This window comes from Sinocyclocheilus anshuiensis, unplaced genomic scaffold (genome assembly GCF_001515605.1).
Source record: "Sinocyclocheilus anshuiensis isolate Anshui unplaced genomic scaffold, SAMN03320099.WGS_v1.1 scaffold447, whole genome shotgun sequence".
NCBI classification, from domain to species: Eukaryota; Metazoa; Chordata; class Actinopteri; order Cypriniformes; family Cyprinidae; genus Sinocyclocheilus; species Sinocyclocheilus anshuiensis.
This window is the reverse complement of record NW_015552615.1, coordinates 4,145,875-4,165,958: the sequence shown is the minus strand read 5'-3', so window position 1 is coordinate 4,165,958 and position 20,084 is coordinate 4,145,875. Positions and strand designations below refer to the sequence as shown.

General features: G+C 35.3%; 1 protein-coding gene across 11 annotated transcripts in view; it reads right to left on the bottom strand.

The window, feature by feature from the left end:
- The window catches only part of LOC107666096 (RNA-binding protein Raly-like), an 83,723-nt gene that overhangs the window by 14,972 nt on the left and 48,667 nt on the right, over positions 1 to 20,084 (bottom strand). For 9 of the 11 annotated variants that reach the window (XR_001631633.1, XR_001631634.1, XM_016457230.1 and 6 more), the window contains 2 exons: positions 3,056 to 3,335; positions 766 to 838 (listed from right to left, as the gene is read on the bottom strand). Coding sequence is in view for 9 of the 11 variants with exons in the window: in XM_016457230.1 (XP_016312716.1) it covers positions 766 to 838; positions 3,056 to 3,311 (329 nt within the window). In the remaining 2 variants the exon portion in view is untranslated. Of the gene's footprint in view, positions 1 to 765; positions 839 to 3,055; positions 3,336 to 4,447; positions 4,468 to 5,433; positions 5,455 to 20,084 lie in introns of those variants that run through there. The other 2 variants (XM_016457233.1, XM_016457229.1) reach the window with 2 other exon arrangements.

The window sequence follows — 20,084 nt, the reverse complement described above, 5'->3', positions numbered from 1 at the left end:
GGAAATAAAAAGAAAAAAAAAAAAAAAAAAAAAAAAAGACAAAAAGAATGTACGTCACACTATACAGGGCAAGTTGTCACTGCAAACATGCAATTTACACGTCATACTTTTATTTGAAATGCCAAAATTAATCTAAAATATAAAAGCCACTAAAACACACTTCAGTGCAAAAGTTATAGGTTGGTAAACTTTTTAATTTATAACTTTTTTTTTTATCTAATTTATTCCTGTAAGATGAATTCTCTGCATCATTACTCCAGTCTTCAGTGTCACATGATCCTTCGGAAATCATTCTAATATGCTGGTTTGCTGCTCCAGAAACATTTCTCATTATGATAAATGTTGAAAACACTTGTGTTGCATGGTTTTGTAGAAACCATGATTTTTTAATGACTCTTTGATGAATAGAAAGTTCAAAAGAACCACATTTCTTTGAAATAGATTTATTTTTGTAATATTATAATAAATGTCTTTACTCTTACTTTTGATCAATTTAATTCATCCTTGCTGAGAATTACTGACCCCAAAATTTTGAATGGTAGTGTATTAAATACACAATATTCAAAAGCCTTTCTTAGCAATATTTAAGCAGTGAAACAATTCTAAAACATGAAAAACGAAAAGGTAACAGAAAAATGTCAAAACAGACTCTTACACATGTGACAACTTACCCCGGTCTCTCCTATACAGTATCTAAAATGTGTTGCAAGGTAAATATGTTGTTGAGTTGGTTAATAATACACTCTACTCTCGTGCTGCAATCACCTGTATAACGTCGCTGCGGTTCTCTTTAGTCCTTTAGGCCTGCTGGGTTTGGGTTCACCTGCCATGTTAATGTCTGTGAACAGAAGCGGAAAACACGCATTCAATCTAAAGTTTCATTTTATAAAAAGCAGATTTAAAAAAAGTGCACAGAGTAATTACATGACATACGTATTAAACAATGACAGATGGAAGAAGCCTTTCAAAGTGACATCTGCAGCTCTTTGATAATTGTACGTTACGGGGTGCACTTGAGGCTGTTATCTAATGACTCTGTAATTATCACGGTGAACTGACATTATGGACACTTGTCCTTAAGTGGGAGTGCTCTGATTTGCATAACCACACGCTCGGTGCGTCCACCAGAGGGCACTCGACACCCACGCAACCGGCCCAGAACGATCCGGCGTCTGTGCTCTTTCCCAGCACACTCCAGCCTCCAGAGTCTCCTCGGCTTCCACTTTATGACAGGAGAAGCAGAAAGAGAAAAATGGATAGCCGTGAAACAATGGAAGACATGCCTCTTGTCACCCGATTTCATATTTCCAAAACTCAAGCGAATACAGAGGTGAGCTTTGAGACAGCGAGAGGCGCCAGGGTTTGAGGGAGAGCTGTCAGCCGTGATGAGGCCAGCGGGGAACGAGTGGGGCCGCGTGAGTGACAGGTCACACCGGGGCTGTCAAGTGGAAGCCAAAGGCTCCGTGGAGCGCGAAACAGCGGCTAATCTGACCGCCCCAAAAAACACGTATGTCATCAAGCATCTGCAGAGGGCTGGAGGGCAAACGAGAGACGGACAAACAAAGATTGGAAGCGAAGGGACAGAGATCGAACTGAATCGAGGCGAGATAGCGACATAAAAGGTGGAAGCGAGCAAACGAACAACTGTCTGATGTCCTCAGCGTGACACGAACACCTGCCGCTGACACACCTGTCCTGCTCCTCGTTTATCTGAGGGGGGCGGGGCATCAGCGGTCGGTTGCCTGGATACCAGCACAGCTGACAAACCAATCAGTGTCTAGAGGTCACCTCGTAGAGGACGCACCATTACTGGCTGGCTGGTATGATGAGGCTTAAAACGACTTGATAACTGAAATAGCGCGGTGATCATACGACCCCACATTGACTGACTGTAATTCACTTGAAGTGGCACACGCTAAAGACGTACATATATAGATTTCACGGAACCTAGCTAGCGTGTACTCTAGGGCATGATAGGAATTGTTTATTGAGTTTCTCTGAACACTAAGGCTGTGCTTAGAATAATATACAGTACTACAATATCACTCTTGCTATTTCCAGTAAAATAGCATGCATATGTATTCTGTACGGCAAAATGTGAAGTGTACCACAAAGCATATGCCACAGAATAATATATCACATAATGCAATGCACTTAATGTGTCTTTTCATTTCTAGAGTGATTATTGAACCGTAACATCCACTGTCCAATAAATATTTGTTTTTAAATAAATACATATTATTATTATTATCATCATATTGTAATTTGAAAAATATTTTAACATTTCCAGTTATATAATATTAATTATATTTGTATTATTTTGCAGTATTTAAATAACAACAACTATTATTATTATACATATGTACTATATACTATAATATTATTATTGTTGTTGTTATTTTGTTATGTTTATATACTTGTAATAATAATAATGACTGTGTGTGTGTGTTATAAGTAACTGTTATAACTTCTGTTTGTAATGTTTATCATTGCATACATACTATTTCACAAACAATTTTTAAAATATAGTTGGCAGTATCCTGTAATCAGTATGCTATTACTTTCTGTCTAAACACATGCACACTGGTCTCCTGGCATAGTACATGCTAACAAAATTCCCTCTAGTAAGTGCCCTACTTTTATTACAAAACAGTGATCAGTACAAGTGCTCAACAACTACATGAAAAAGCTCAATACAAACTTAAAATTCACTGAGGTCAAGAACCCTGAAGAGCGGAGAATGGCACTGATGTCACATTGGCCTCCTTATAATGTTGATCTACTTGCTCTGAACTATATTGACCTCGCTTTGACCCCGTCACAGTGATGGCCACAGGAAACTGTCATCAATAGATATTAATCTTAACTGCTTCGGTGTCATGGGGCTCGCTCTTGGCAGCAGTCATAGCACATGCAAACCAAACACTCTACGGGGCGCTTAAAAAGTCTGTTCGCTCCTACAGCAAGTGTTGTGCACTCTTTTTAACCTTGGAGAGATGATATTCAGATGTGATATATAACACATATATACAATTAATATTATTGTCTAACTCACCGAGGGTCTGTCCAGCAAGCACACGTCCATTTTCTCCAATGACGGCTCCACGAGCGTGTCTCTCATTAGCGTACTGAACGAAGGCGAAGCCTTTGTGAACCGAGCAGCCCAACACACGGCCGTATTTGGAGAAGATCGTCTCGACGTCGCTCTTCTTCACCACCGCTGTGTTCAGGTTGCCGATAAACACACGTGAGTTGATAGATTTGGGGTCATTTTTGTTGGTAATGTTGCTCGTCTGGACTTTCAGCGACATCTTGGTTCAAATGTGAACAACAATCTGGAGAAGAAACAAATCACATACGTTTAGACCAATCGCTGTATAAGTAGGTACATTCTGGATACTGTGAAATGAACAAACCATATTCCTAACTGAAACAGACAAAAACTCTGCATAGATTTCTTAAATGCATAGATGACTTATCTATGCATAGATTTCTGCATAGATGACTTAAAACAACAAGCCATGAGCAGTGTTACAATTACTTTAGTGATTAAACTTCCCTTAATTGTATAAAATCTGAAAAATGTAAACAACAGATGAATAGTTAAACTGTTTATTTTCAACAAATTCAAATAATAATAATAATACATATTATGATTCATTATTATTAATAATTATTATTAGTAATAAAAATGTGTGTATTATTAGTATTTATTATTAACATGATCTTAAAATTATTATTTATATGTAATATTAATCATTATTAAAAATGTAATATAAATTATTCATATTCTGGTAAATTATTTATATAAATTAATATGAATAATATATTTATTTAAACAAGGTTTATTATTATTATTATCAAAAATATTATAACAATAAGCAATATTAATTAGTACATATTATTTAAAATTCTATGTAAAGATTATATATTAATAATAACAATAATAATAATAATAAATCAAACAATCCTCTAAAATGTATTTTTAAAAAATCCTCTGTCAGGTAATATAATTACTTCCCAAGCCAGACAATCCACAGAGAGATATAATAGATAGGCCTACAGTATGTCTGGGGTTTTAAAGGTGCTGATTTTGCCCTTGAGCAAACATTACCCTATGAATCATCCTGAACATGGACACGCCTTGACCTATATATCGCCTAATTAATGAATAAGTGATCAAAGCTCTCCTGACACCAGCATAGCATGTCTGATGTACACCATTTCTCACGGGCAAGACCGGCTACACCCCACGCAGTAAAATCAGACAGAACTGTAATTAGCACACTGATCAAAGTGTTAATGACAGGCCGTAAGAAAGAACAATCACTCATGAGATCGCTATAGTATTTCAGTTGTTTCTTCTAGACTGTAATGGCATTCAGCTGAGAGGAAAGTGAGACTTTTCTTAAAGGGATAATTACATTTTCTGTCATTATTTACTCACCCTCAAGTTGTTCCAAACCTGTATGAGCTGTTGAGCACAAACGAAGATACTTGGTAACAGGATGGTAGCCATTGACTTCCATAGTATTTTTTTCCACACTATGGAAGTCAATGGCTACTGTCAAATGTTTGGTCACCAACATTCTTCAAAATCTTGTTGTTGTTTTTTTCCCAGTAGAAGAAAGAAACTCGTACAGGTTTGGATCAACATGAGGGTGAGTATAAAATGACAGAAATGTCATTTTTGGGTGCCTATCCCTTTAAGACTCCTCTATGTCATTCACACAATTAACCCATTCAAGTGTATTATTTTACACAAGTTTAATTAAAGTGAGACCAAAAAAGAAAAATAAGGATGCACCAATTTGGACATTTTTGTCAGATATAAATGTTTCTTTTAGGGTGCTTTCACACCTGGCCTGTTGTTTCAGAACCTGGTGCGTTTCCCCCCTTAGCTCGGTTCGTAAAATGAACCTGTGAATGTCTGTTGGTGAGCACATCTTTGCCATTCAAAATCAAATCGCACTTTTTTTATTTTATAATGCCGTCTTATTGCTCTTCTTTGTAGTAGGTGCATTTTAAAAATGTTTTCCCAATCAATCCTAGACTCCTGCTCAAAATGATAAATGATTATAAGCACAGCTACAAAAAAACAACAACAATAAGTCCGCGAAGCTGTTATCGTTCCATCCTGACGGATGACATGCGTGACAGTTGTAGTAGGTGCATTTTAGAAATGTTTTCCCAATTAATCAGTTTACACGCGCGTGACTTGTATTAACAAATTTGGTCCATTTAGAAACTTTGCCATGTGAAAGTGAACCACACCAAGAATAAAAAGCAACATTGTAATAATTTTAATCCCTGTTTCGGAACAAAGCAATCGATCTACAGGTGTGAAAGCACCCTTAGACTGTAATGGGATTCAGCTGAGAGGAAAGTGAGACTTTTCTTAAAGGGAAAGTTCCATTTTCTGTCATTATTTACCCTCAAGTTGTTCTAAACCTGTATGAGCTTCTTTCCTCTTTTGAGCACAAATGAAGATATTTTGAAAAATGTTGGTAACCAAACCGTTGACGGTAGCCATTGACTTCCACAGTACTTTTTTTTCCACACTATGGAAGTCAATGGCTACTGTCAACTGTTTGGTCACCAACATTCTTCAGAATATATATATATATATATATATATATTTTTTTTTTTTTTTTTTTTTATTTTTTTTTCAGCAGAAGAAAGAAACTCTTACAGGTTTGGATCAACATGAGGGTGAGTAAATAATGACATAAAAGTACATTTTTGGGTGAACTATCCCTTTAAGGCTCCTCTAGAAGTTCAGAAGAGATCTTAACAACTCAGATTTGCCAGTCTACAACCAAACGTCAGAGATCTCAATATGAACTTAATATGAATATGAATTCTGAGTGATTCGATCCACCTAAATGTTTAGTATGACACCCACCCACTATTCACAATCCAATCAATGGATAAATTACATAAAAAATTACATTAAGAGGTAAATTGGACTGCATTTCAAAAGATCAACCTCCAATCAATAGTTTTCCTAGAAGAAGGCTCTGCTTTGCTTCTCATACATTTTATGGTGAAAGGACATGAGAAGATAAGAGTATTTGGACCTTATTATGGGGACAGAAAAGAAGTCTGAGGTTAAAAGACATGGTGCTTCTGACCGCTGCAGAAGTGGCCCACCGCTGTTCCTTATTAGCAGTCACCAAACGTGAAATCAGGAGAAAGTGAAGACCAAACTGCAAGTCTGTCAGGGTCAAATGACTGTGTCCCAGGTATCAGGTCTACTGTGAGGGCCGTTCAGACCACGGCTCCCCTCTGACAGTCTGCTAATCACACAACATTTTCACAGAGCAAGCGAACAGGAAGGTCATTTAGTGCAAAAGAGACGTTTCTCCTCTAATTACTAGCGACTCTGTACATCTCACATTGCTGGGGATTGTACAAGTCTTTGAAGCATGTGCTGTCTTTCTTTCCTCTTTGTTATAATGACTAGGGCAATAAAGGTTTTTGAACTGCATGCTATCATCCCGCTTGCAGAAATAACTAGCCAATTCGCTGCTTTGTTCGGACTCGCCTTTAAAGTCCTGCCTCCGTGAGGCCCATTAACACCTGTTTAAGAGTTTCTAAAGAGTTTGGTTGTTGAAAGCGGCAGAAGGTTTAGGGATCGTGGATTGTAATTAAATGATCGATTAGACTGGGAAAATACTGGACCGGATTCCTACATCACGCCATGTTGGACAGCATCCTGACAGAAAGCATTCATGCGGCTAAAAGACGCACACTACCTCCGGCTAACTAAATGAGTTGTGGGTTTCAGCGCTCCCATTTTTCCTCATTATGTCATTCACACAATTAATCCATTCAAGCGTATTATTTTGCAAGAGTTTAATCAAAGTGAGACCCAAAAAGAAAAATAAGGATGCACCAATTTGGACTTTTTTGTCGGATAAAACAAAAACAAAACAAAAAAACTATAGGGTACTTTTTATTTTTTTCAATTTGTTTTTTTTTCTTTAGAAATACACATTTAAATAAACACATAATATTATCATAATTTACAGCTTTCAAAAGTTTGGGGTCAGTAAGATTAATCAAAAATACAGGAAAAACACTAAATGAAATATTATTACATACTATTATTAAAATAACTGTTTTCTATTTTAATATTTGAAATAGTTTGAATATTTTTTAAAAATATTTAAAAATGTAAATTACTACTGAAATATATATCTTTATTGTAGTGCTGCACATTATAAATGTATTGTCACTTTTGATCAATTTAATGCAGCCTTGCTGAATAAAAGAATTAATTTCTTAAAATAAACCGAAACTTTTGAATGTTAGTGTAAATATTCTATTAGAATTATTCAAAAGACAACATTTTCAATATTGTAGTGTCTGCACTTCTCAACAATAATCCCACTATTTACCAATTGTAGAAAAACATAAGAACAGTATAATTGTGATTGTGAATATTACAATTAAAATTGAATGTCAAAGTAAAACACACATTTAAAAATGAATGTGACAGTAAAACACACACACACACTACAGACTTCAGAAGTTAAGGTAACTTAAAAGCATTCTATTTTTACAACAAAACTCTTTCACAGATCAATCTGTTTTATTATGTATTACCTAAGACACAGCCATGATGCAAATTAATCTTTCTGAGTAAATTAAGAAAGTTTACCAGCCGTGAAACCACATTTTGCATCATTTTTATTAAATATATACTTGATAATGAAATATTTTGCTGTCTTGTTTCTTCTACTCTACAAACTGCGCTGATCACTCCACTGTAAAAAAAATATATTTTTTATGTAAAAAATTACATATTACTGGAGTAAGTTTTACGAGGCAATACTATTACACTTTTTCTACTTCAAAATTTCTTGTTTAATTCAATGTGCTACTTGCCATTTCTTTATAATTGTTTGTGAAATTTATTAGCAATTTCTGTGTTTTTTTTTTCAGATGTCACTCGCAGCATACCTCTTATCAAATATTTATACCTCTTATCAAATATTTATAAACTTGTTTTGGTGATTTAATGTGAGCAATATATCACATACATTTCACACATTTTCAGATTTCATTGTGTTCACTCATTAGACTATGAGCAGTATGGCAAATACATAATTGGCTAAGGCATCTCTAAAAACAAGAAAAGCTGGCATATTTAATTAGCCGTAATGTGGTGAGCAGAGGGAACTGTTTTTTAACAGTGTAATGGATAAAATGAACAGAGCAGAGATTGGATTGGATAGAGTCCAGGCCAAACAGCAGCACGATCCGTCAGGGATAGAGACACCAAGCTCTCTCTCTCTCTCTCTCTCTCTCTCTCTCTCTCTCTCTCTCTCTCTCTCTCTCTCTCTCTCTCTCTCTCTCTCTCTCTCTCTCTCTCTCTCTCTCTCTCTCTCTCACACACACACACACACACACACACAAACACACACAACTCTTTCTCTCTCTCTCTCTCTCTCACGCACACACACATCTCTCTCTCTCAGGCGGCGCTGTGGGGTGAGCATGTGACTCTGGCACACAACCGTTTGACTCTCCAGAGATTTGGCAGCACTGTCCCACCACACAAGTTTCCCAGAAGCAGCTGCTTGCATTGAACTACACACGAATACCAGGTTATTCAAATGTCTGGGGGGCTGAATGTTCATCGGCCTTTACTGCTGACCTGAAACCTGTTTTGCATTTTGTAGTAACAGTCCAGGTTAAAGTGTGCTGGAGGTTTGCATCTTAAACTGAACTCTCAGCACTTTCAGCATACTGATAATGTGCTCACAGGAGTACTTCATTCACTCGGAACGCATTCTTAAAGAACACAAGATAAACTGAGATGTGAAATTACAATGTAGGATCTTCTGGTTCATTGAGTGATGGTTAATCTATTGTAAGACTTGCTGTAAAGGTGCATTTGAAAGTAAATCAAAGGATACTGTCTACACTGTAAAAAATGTATTTTGAAAAACAAAGTGAAATTGTTAACATTCTAACATGTTAATTGGTTACATGTAATATACAGTTAAATGTATTAAAAAGACAATGCACTTTTAAATGCATGTTTATTTTTATTACTATTGTTAATTTTATTTATTTTATCAATATAAATATGTATTAATATTATATTAATATAATACATAAAGGAATATATCATATTTTTATATAATACATTTTCTATTTAATATATCATGTAAATAATATAGGTTTTGGTAAGTGTGAATCACCTTGAAAATAAATAATACACTTTAAATACGATCATATATTTCAAATCTAATTTTCATTTACATTAAATTATTTACTTACCAAAATTTAGAATTTATTGTAATACTTAAGTAATAATAAATTAATAATTTAGTAATTTGCATTTAGGTATTTAGTCTTCTGAACATATATATTCCTCATAACACATGTATTTACCAAAAAAAAAAAACACCCAAATTTTGAGTTTATTTTAATACTTAAGTAATAATAAATTAATAATTTGCGTTTAGGTATTAGCAGTAGTCTTCTGAACATATTAAAAATATATTCCTTATAACACATATAATATACATTATTTGTTTATAATTTCATTATTTGTAAGAAAATATAATATATAATATGAAATATAACATAATATAATATAATAATATATAAGAGCATATAAACATGAGTAAACTGAAAAGGCATATGCATGAGTCTATCAAAGTAAAAACACAGAGCAATTACACTACCCTTGATCAACACATAATGCTGTACAAATTGAATTCTGTTTGACTTTACAAAGTCATATGCTTGAACTCTCTCTTACACACACACACACACACACACACACACACACACACAGTAGTGAGTACTGCACGTGGTTGTTGGGGATCATTTATATTCTATTTGAGCTTGTGCCAAAATCATCCCTGTCAGTAATGGTATTTTACAGACAGGCAAATGTGTTTGGGGGTCACTCAATAGCTCATTAGAAATGAGAGCACCTGCCCCCCCCACCGCACATACAAACCACAGATGTTACTGGAACAAGCACCAAACTGCTACCTTTCCCTGCGATGTTGCTAGCCCTCTGTTGGGATCAAACAGCATCAAATTCTGTTTGGAAACAGCAGCATGGGAATTAGGTTTCTCCACTGTTGCCCAAGGCAACTAAATCAGAGTCTGAGCATTGAGGAAAGCATCAATTCATCAGCCAATCAGCTCCTCAAACAGACGCTTTGTACCTGGTGCGGTGTGCACAATTGTGGTTCGAGCAGGAATCTAAAGAGATTTGTGTGGCATTTGATTGTTAAAGGAATAAACCACAAATCTGTACAAGCTTTCGTCTGTGGAGCACAAAAAGAGGTTTTGAGGAATTTACTGGGCTGTGTATTCCAAAAGCATCATAAGCATCATAAACAGTTATGTTTCCAAAGCATCATAATTTAGATAATGCTTGAAAATCGCCTGAAAACCACAAAATTAAACTAAAATGGATAGTTCACCCATAAATTGAAATTGTGTCATTATTTATTAGCAATATCACAAGAGTAGCAGTGCCACACAAGTAGGGCTGGGTATCGTTTGAATTTTATCGATTTCGATTCCGATTCTGCTTATTGATTCCAATTCTTTTCGATTCCTAGTTTCGATTCCAATAAGATAAAAAAATCCAATATAAAAAAATGAAGTCAAACACATAGATGTCAAACATTTATTCCGTCTTCTTACAAAGCATTCTGATGCAGCTGAATAACATGAGCAAAAATCAGCAGCCTACAGAGCACTTAGGCCTACAAGAGGAACTTTTGCCTATGCTTTTAACAAAAATACCACAGCAAAAACAACTAGACTAATATAAATTTCAAACAGTAAAGTGTTAAAGACAAGTAAACAGTCAGTAATAAAATAGGAACAAACAAATTAATTAGCAATAGCATAAATAAATACAACTGAACGGACACAAGCCGGGAACGCACACCGAGACTACTGTTTTCTGTGCTCGCGCTTCAGACGTCTGCGCTGCATGCAAACAGGGTGCAAGTTCTTTCCGTTCCTGCACTTAAATCGTTTGAAATCACATTAAAATGCGAACGCAGGAATTGTTAAGCAGAATCGAAATGCACGCGTCTTATCGAAAGTCTTATGGAACCGGTTCTCGATACCCAACCCTACACTCTTAAAAATAAAGGTGCTTCAAAAGGTTCTTAAAGCGATGCCATAGAAGAACCATTTTTGGTTCCACAAAGAAGCATTCAGTCAAAGGTTCTTTAAAGAACCATCTCTTTCTTACCTTTTTATAATCTGAAGAACCTTCTTTTGCCACAAAGAACCTTTTGTGATACAGAAAGGTTCTTCAGATGTTAAAGGTTCTTTATGGAACCATTTAGACAAAAAGGTTCTTCTATGGCATCGTGAAGCACCTTTATTTTCAAGAGTGTACACACAAGGTGCTACGAGTCTGATATTGCGTTTATACAACAGTTCAAAGGCACAAGTGTGTAAATAAAAAATTACAAAGGAAAAAGAACTTACAGTTACTTCCTTCCGCCACGGATTCAAATCTCAGTTTCACAGTTTAACAACTGAGCCCAGCCTCTGTTACTCATTCGAAAATGTCACTTTAGAACTAGTAACAAAGGAACATTGAGTTACTTCATTAAAAGTTTATTGTATTACTGTATTAAAAGCTCACTGTATTTTGTAGAGTAGAGTATAATGAGAAAGATGGACTGAGCGAGTTTGCTTACCTACGTCTGATACAGCATTCATTCTTCAGCTCAATCTCATATTCACAATAAAACATTAGTTTGAATGTCTGCTGAGGAAAGTGATATCTTTGTCATACTAACCTTTCATCTGTTAAGAGTGATTTCCGATGACAGCACTGCTCAGTGCATTTGTTGGCTGCGTCTTACAAGCTGTTGTTAAAATTAAAAACCTCCTTGCTTACATCCGTTTCAGTCTCTTTCAATATGAAAGTCTTTACTCCTGACTCACTCATAAAAACAGTCTCTTGTTGCCATCTATTGGCAGAATAATGTAAATAAAATCACCATCACGAGCTCACACACCATTTTTTATACTAAATACTATTATTAAATACTATTATTATTTATATAAAAATATTATTTATTGAATAATAATATTTAATAATCAACAACAACAGCCATCATGTTGTTGCTAGGTAATTCAGTCAAAAGTACATAGGAAGTGTATAAAGTGATGACCTCAGCAAAAACTATTTGCTCTAGAACAAATAATAGATTAATGAGACCAAAGACTAACCGTGAGATCTACTCTCATGAGTGCTGAACGGCCGCTGACGCCCTGGAGCTCACATCTTCGAAAACATAGAAGGAAATTTTCAAATAGACGTTATCTTTATTAACAAACTGCATATTTGAAGTCTAAACAACTACATTCTCACCTAAAAAACTCTTAAAACTACTTTCCGTGACACAAAAACACATTATGCAGTGTATAATGTTTTATTTTAAAAATAATTAAAACAATATTCAATAAATGCACAAAATAGATGAATACGTAAATAACTAAACCAGTTTGTGTTGGTACAAACAAAGTGGTGGCGTGATTGTTACAGACTGTACAGATGAGTTTCAGAGGAAAACTGGCATGCATTGTACATCTTGGCTCGCCTTCTTCCTCTTCCTTTCTGACACCCAAGGGCGCACTTGCTGGCACCGCAGTGTTGTGCAGCACCGCTGTCACTGTTATCACTCCAGGGAGTAAAGAGCAGACCACCGCTTGATTGGTGAATGTCCCTCAAGCGTAGCTCTCACCTCCCTATTGTGCACCTCAATATTGGCAAGCAGTGAACCTCGTTATGCTCAGTATGTCACTGCCAGTATCAGTCACCGGGTCTCAGAGGGAAAGCTTACACCTCGACCCACAGATCACAATTAAACAATGCAAATGCAATTTGCAATCAGGCTGATTGTGAAACATAGATTGTTCTGCAGCAAAATTATCACAACAAATACACACTACTGTTCACATTTTTTTTGTTTATTAATCCTTTTATTCAGAGAAGATGCATTAAATAGACCAAAAGTAAAAATATTTCTAATGGTACAAAAGAGGTTTCATTAAAATAAATGCTGTTATTTTGAACTTTCTATTCATCAAAGAATCGTGAAAAAATATATTACAGTTTACATAAAAGTATTAAGCTGTTAAATTATTTTATGTAATTACAATTAATTGCAACTGTTTGTTAATAATAAGAAACATTTCTTGAGCAGCAAATCAGCATATTAGAATGACTTCTGAAGGATCACAATTTTTTAAATAATATTTTGTAACATATTAAAATAGAAAACACTTAAATCGCAATATTTCACAAAATTACTGTTTTTGTATTGTTAGTGAAAAGTAGAGGCTTTTTTCATAAACATAAAAAATCTAACTGACCCCAAACTTTGGAAGGGTTGTGGATATGAACAATTAAGAAATACAAATTTAAATATTTCCAGTTGGTAAATTACAAATAGAAAGGCCTTAAGTAAGTTACAACTTGTAACTTGTAAGTTACAAGTCACTCTTAAGAGCATATTGAAACATTCATGGGAAATGCAGGTGAAAAATTCAAAAACATTCATAACCTTGCACACAGAGAAGTATTTATAGTTAAGATCTGTCATTACTGTTAAAAAAAAACATGTAGTTGCAATGAATGAACAGGATGCTTCACAATTAAGCTTCAAAAAGGATGTAAAAACACCTTAAAGACATCATAACTCATTGACCTTTTCAGTTTCTTCCTCACACACAGCTATCATATGGCTTAAAAAGATTGGAATATAGTCATAAGGACCACTTTTTACAAATATTTTAGCAGTGTGTTTTTGTGATTTTGGAGCTTGACAGCCTCATTATACTAAACACAATGGCCAAAACATTATTCAAAATTTCTTCTTTTGTGTTTCAGAGAGGAGAGAAAGTCAAATGGGTTTGCAACAGCACAAGGCTGAGCAAATGATGACAGAATTTTCATTTTTAGATGAACTATCCCTTTAAGTCAGACAGCACAGCGGCTGAGGAATATACGCACAGTTGGTGGCTGCCTGTGTCAAATTTATATATCTACTCCACTCATATCTACTCTACTCAAATTTACAGTGGTGTGAAAAAATGTTGGCCCCCTTCCTGATTTCTTATTTTTTTGCATGTTTGTCACACTTTAATGTTTCAGATCATCAAACAAATTTTGTGTTTACTTGTGTTATCTTTTACTAATATTTAAATTTGTTTGATGATCTGAAACATTAAAGTGTGACAAACATGCAAAACAATAAGAAATCAGGAAGGGGGCCAGCACTTTTTCACACCACTGTATATCTCTACCAGGCACGCATCCACTCCAAATTCTCTATTTTCTTTTTTCTCGACTCTGAGGGCAGGTGTTGCCAGAGATAAAAGAGAACGCAGAATAAACGAGTGTGCTTGTAATGATGAGGTCCCTTCTCATGCCTCCTTTTCCTTCTCTCTATCTCACTTCGCTAATTTCCCGTCAGCATCTGATGTCTTGCTTATTACCAGTGGTCTCTGAATCCACAGAATAATTAGCCGAGGAAAATAAACACGGGGCGCCCACGGATGCATGAAATATGCTTCTAATGGCTGGCACCATGTGTGTATATACAGTTTTACAGTGTATATACGTGTGTATATACAGTTTTTGTGGTTATATATGTTTATGTGTCCTCTGAGCTACAGGCACCTATATGTCAAGTGCACTGTGATTAGTCATAAAAACAAAAGCAGGGAGAAGGAAACAGCTTTGTCTCCTTTGTGCAATAGGGCTTCTTTTTCCAATACATGAGCAATTGTGTAGGAAAGAAAATCATGAAACGAGGGACTCAACAAGTGTGGCCAGTGCAAGAGAGCTTCCAGTCATTTGAAATAACTAATAATTAGATACTATTATTTTTAAACACATTTTATTAACATTTGTGCATGCTTTTATATATGTTGGGTTAAAAAGGGACAAACCCAGCTATTGGGTTGTTTTGACCCAGCGGTTGTGTTAAAAAGGGACAAACCCAGCTATTGGGTTGTTTTGAACCCAGCATTTTTTAGAGTGTATATACAGTATATTCGTAATTATGCAATAATCACACTGAAGGTGAGTGTTGTGCTTTGTATAGCTCTGTATGTTATTATTTCAAAATATATTTGATTATTATTTGCATATGACAAGCTTTTATACTTTAACAAAATTTAATTAATATATTCATAATTATGTAATATCACTCTGATAGTGAGTGTTGTGGACTGCAGCAGTGTATATTACCATAAAATACATTATTTGCATATGACCCGCTTCAATAGTTTAACAAAATATTTTTTATAAATGCATAAATACACAATACTTCACAATGATGTCATGTCGCTTTTTTACAACAGTTCAACAAACATTAAGTTAATATTGGGTAACTTACATTTTAGGGACAATATTTCCATTTACTTGGTCTATTTTTAGCTCCAACAACAAAAATAGTCAGTCAAATAGTAAATTAAATCAAATTTAAAATCAGTAAATTAAAAGTGTTTTGTTCCTGTGCTTTTGAATGAATCGGTTGACTGAATGGTTCAATGACTCACTCAGAAAGAAGCCACTTGTTTCATCCCTGAAAGAATCAGCATTTTTGAATGAATCATTTCAATTAACGGTTTAATGACTCAAAAACACAACACTTCTCGATGTTCAGAGATCCATGCAATGATTCTTATCCCAAAAAATTGGAATAAATATAATTAGAATTAGGTTGAGCACTTAGAAGTTTATCAGATTTTTTCATGATCGCTTCCTTTAAGGCACACATCAAACATGTCACAAGAGACAATATACAAACAGTCAGAAAAGGGCAACTACCAAAGAAGGTAAAAGTGATGTCAAATAGAGAAAAAAGGACAGAAAAGATAAAAAAAAATTCTGTTTGCCTTCCTAAGGCAAAAGCAGACTCTTTTCACCCCCCATGGATAAGTGCAAAACGTATACTGTATCAAACCATAGCACATACAAAAATATTAATAAAAAGACTCCTATTTTACATAAACTCATCCAAGTATGCCCAGAGACAGCGAAGACCTTTTCCCCGAGACAGCTCTAAATGGCTCCAGGCTACATCTGGTATTGCTGATAAAGTCTTGCTCTGGTTCCTCCAACCAGATATATCATCAAATTATTGGGCTTTAGGACTCCGCAGGCTGTTCCTTTGGGAAGTCTGACTTTCCCCATCCTCAGCTGAACACTACTAAATCAACAAAGCAGCAGCACTTCTGTGGCCTTTGTAGACTAGCTAGGCCAGAGGGCATGCCATCACTAAGACGCCAGGGAAGATTTGGACCCTCTGGCACTTTTTATTCAAGTTGCCTGGCCCAGTCCTTGGTTTATCAGAGTTAATGCAAATTTAATGTTGCGAAGACTCCCTCCCCCTCTCGCTCTGTATGCGTGAGCGTTTTATAACAAGACAAGTGCTTCAAACTGTACATAATAAGACAAATACAACCAATTCCATTAGCCTCATGTTCACTCTGCGGATTCAAAACAAATTAGCCTACAGCGAAATTGCCCAAAGCAACAAGAAATCATGTTGCATCTCAGCCTTTTATTTTAAAGTGACACGGCATAGTCATAAATATGCTAACGTTGTGTCTCGGTAAGAATAGAGACTGTTTCGCTTGCTTTATTTACAAGAAAAGCTATGCACTTTTGTAACAAAGCAGAGTATTATAATTGGTGATGCTTGCTAAGGCACTTACTAGATTGCACAATATTATTCCTAATCAGGGTTAGGGGCTTTGAAAAACGCTAAACTTCAGTGCATAATTTGTCCAGCACCATTTGTGTCTTCCTGTAGCTTGGCACTAGCAATGCCAATGTTACGGGTTCGATTCCCAGGGAATGCATGCATTGAAAAAACATAAAGCTTGAATGCATTGGGAGTCACTTTGGATAAAAGCGTCCGCCAAATGCATGAAGGTAGATGCTATGGACTTGAGTGAGAAAGTAACCATCCTAGTGAACACTGAGAATACCAGAGCAACTATACAGAAATGCCCTGGCAACCACCCAAAACACTTAGTGACAACTTTTGCACAAGCAAGCACATTTTCTGGTAGGTTAAAACTCTAGTTACATACTTTAAATATCGTTAGTTTAGTTGTTTACGATGGTGAATGCACTTAAGCACTTTTTAGTGTTCAACATAATGTCTACAAACCACATTTTAGGAAGGTCTTGGCAGACACTTTCGTACTCAACAGATATGAAAGTGCATATATTGTGTATAAATAAGACTTAAAGCTGCTGTAAGCATTTTTTTAATACTCCGGCTCTCTGCCAGTGACGTCATTTGGAGCGAGACTATCTGTTTGACACTTGTTTTAACATTTTTTTTTTAAAACAGAAATGTGCTTGCAGCAACTTTAGGCAGGCAGTTAAGCGTAGAATTCAAATCTTAAATCTAAACCATTGGAAAGAATTAAATATCAATACAATTGCCATGCTTGAATAGAACAGAGTATTAATTAATACAACAGGTAGTCCAACAACACTTTTTTATCTCTCCAGTTGTCTGTGAATTAGTGGTGAGCATTTTTTTGGTGATTCTTTCTGCATCTACCAAAGTTGCACCAAAATATCTGGAATGGATGCAAGAAAATGTGACATTAACAACTAAAAGAAGGAAATGGAAAGTGTTTTTTCCCTTTTTGTAGGAGAATAATCCCTCTCAAAAACTCAAAATGTAGATTTTTTGGGGTTCTAAATGATTTTTTTTTTTTGTGAAATTGTGAAATATTATAACAATTTAAAAAGATTTCTATTTGAATATATTGTAAAATGTAATTTATTCCTGTGATGCAAAGCTGAATTTTCAGCATCATTACTCCAGTCTTCAGTGTCACATGATCCTTCAGAAATCATTCTAATATGCTGGTTTGCTGCTAATGAAACAATTTGCATTCTTTTCAATGTTGAAAATTTGAAAACCATGATAAATTTTTTTTTTTTCAGGATTCTTTAATGAATAGAAAGTTCAAAAGAACAGCATATATTTGAAATAGATTTTTTTTTACTATGTAAAAGTCTTTACTGTCACTTCCGATCAATTTAGTGCATCTTTGAAAAATACAAAAATCTTACTGACCCCAAATTTTTTGAACGATAGTGTATTTATATATTCAATGCATTCAAATAATGCAATAATTTAATATCAAAGCTAAAGCTAGTAAATGGACTTAGTAGATGGACCTATCCAGAACAACCGTTGAACTCACCAGACATCTCATAATCTTTAGAGTAAACATCAGGTCAAAGAATCAAGGATGACCCAAGCAGAACGCACTGACCTGAAAACTGCATCAGCACACACACCTATTAACTAGACCACATGAGACCAGCACAGCGATTCTATCTGACAAGCTACAGTAACATTCACCCGAGCTCATGCAATTCACTTTACTGCCAGAGAGACTAAAAGAGCAGCATTTTAAAGACCACCCAGCAGACCGCTATATATAGCATGCGTTGACTGCTGGGCCATTTGTCAGGATGTGACAATTCAAGTGTGGATTAACGCAGAGGGACTAACCGGTGTTGAGCGAGAGAAAAGACGCAAATGAGATGCAGGAATGGTTTAAGACAAACAAATCCACATTTTGAGAAAGTATCTACAAGCTGTGCTGCCCATTTTTTTCTTCTCAAGGTGTTTATTATTCTGTTGGATTAGAATATCGTAAATAATGCACGCTGTCCTATATAAAACCATCTGTTGTTTGGCGTGTCTTTGTAGATATTTTAAAATCACACAACCTGAAGTGTTTTCTCTCAAATCGCTGAGTGAGAGAAGAAAAAAAAGCCAAAATTTGCTGTAACAAACATTCAAAGTAATCAAAAGTCGACAACATTTCAATAGCATCAGAAAACGTTCATGCCTTCTGTTTGGATTGTGGTGCAAACGCATTCATTATGAGTTCCCAATCAGATTTCTATGCATCAATCAGTCGTTCAGAAAACACTAGCTTTAAATCTAGCTTTTTCCATTTTTCCAAGACGTTCACTGTTTTTCTGTGACTGTGTCGTATTCAGACAACTATACCAGTTTGATTTAGTCAATGTTTCTGGGGTAAAACAATTTAGACTCACTTCTCTCGGCCGAGTGGCACTGCACTGCAGCCACTCCAATCAAGGAGCAGCTATGCAGATGAACTATTGTACAACTATTTACAGCATACTTTACCAGCAGCGAGGGTCTTTCAAGCCCAGCATGCGCAGGATAACTGGTCACCATAGTAACACACAAACATAAAAGGCCCTTCATTTGTAGCCTGATAAGAAAAAGGGGAGAAAAGTCTCTAAAATGTATGTACCTTCTAATTGAAAAACGCTTTGAAGCCAACAGCATTTGCAACTCATTTCGCTTCAGTAATGTGACATATTCATGAGCAAGAAAAGAATATATCGGAATGAAGCCAAACCTGAATGTGATTTTGGATTGTGAAGGCCTACTTTACTGAAACACCCTTATTGAAGAGACTTTTTATGCGGGATGTGGAGGCAAAAGGTCTCATTTATTTTTGAGAGCATTCCCATTTGTATGTATCTTCAGTTTCTTTATCAGATCTATCATTATATGCTATTATTGTCATAATTGTATTGCTTTAATTTTATCATGTATTACTGACAAAAGTATTACTGCATGCACAGCCTTGGTGCATAGAGAAAAATATGATTCAGAGGCAATGCAAGTTATTACATTTTCCTGCAAGTTTAAAAAGACAAGTTGTATACAAAACAGGGTCACATTTGATTTCATATTATGTACAAAAATATTTGTTTATATGTACAGGTTTCTGCAGGTTTTATGAAGGTAAATTGAAGACTTTTAAGACCTTTCTAAGATCAAGTAAAGAAAATTTAAGGACTAAATCCAATGGAACACAATACATCCATATGGTCTCTAAATGTAAATGTTTCATATTATCAGCACTTGACAGTTTGAAAATATTGCAGATGTTACAGATCTCTTCATTACTTTTTAATTCAGCTAGAATATGGAAATAACTTTCACTGTGCCTTCTGATCACACTGCAAAAAAGTG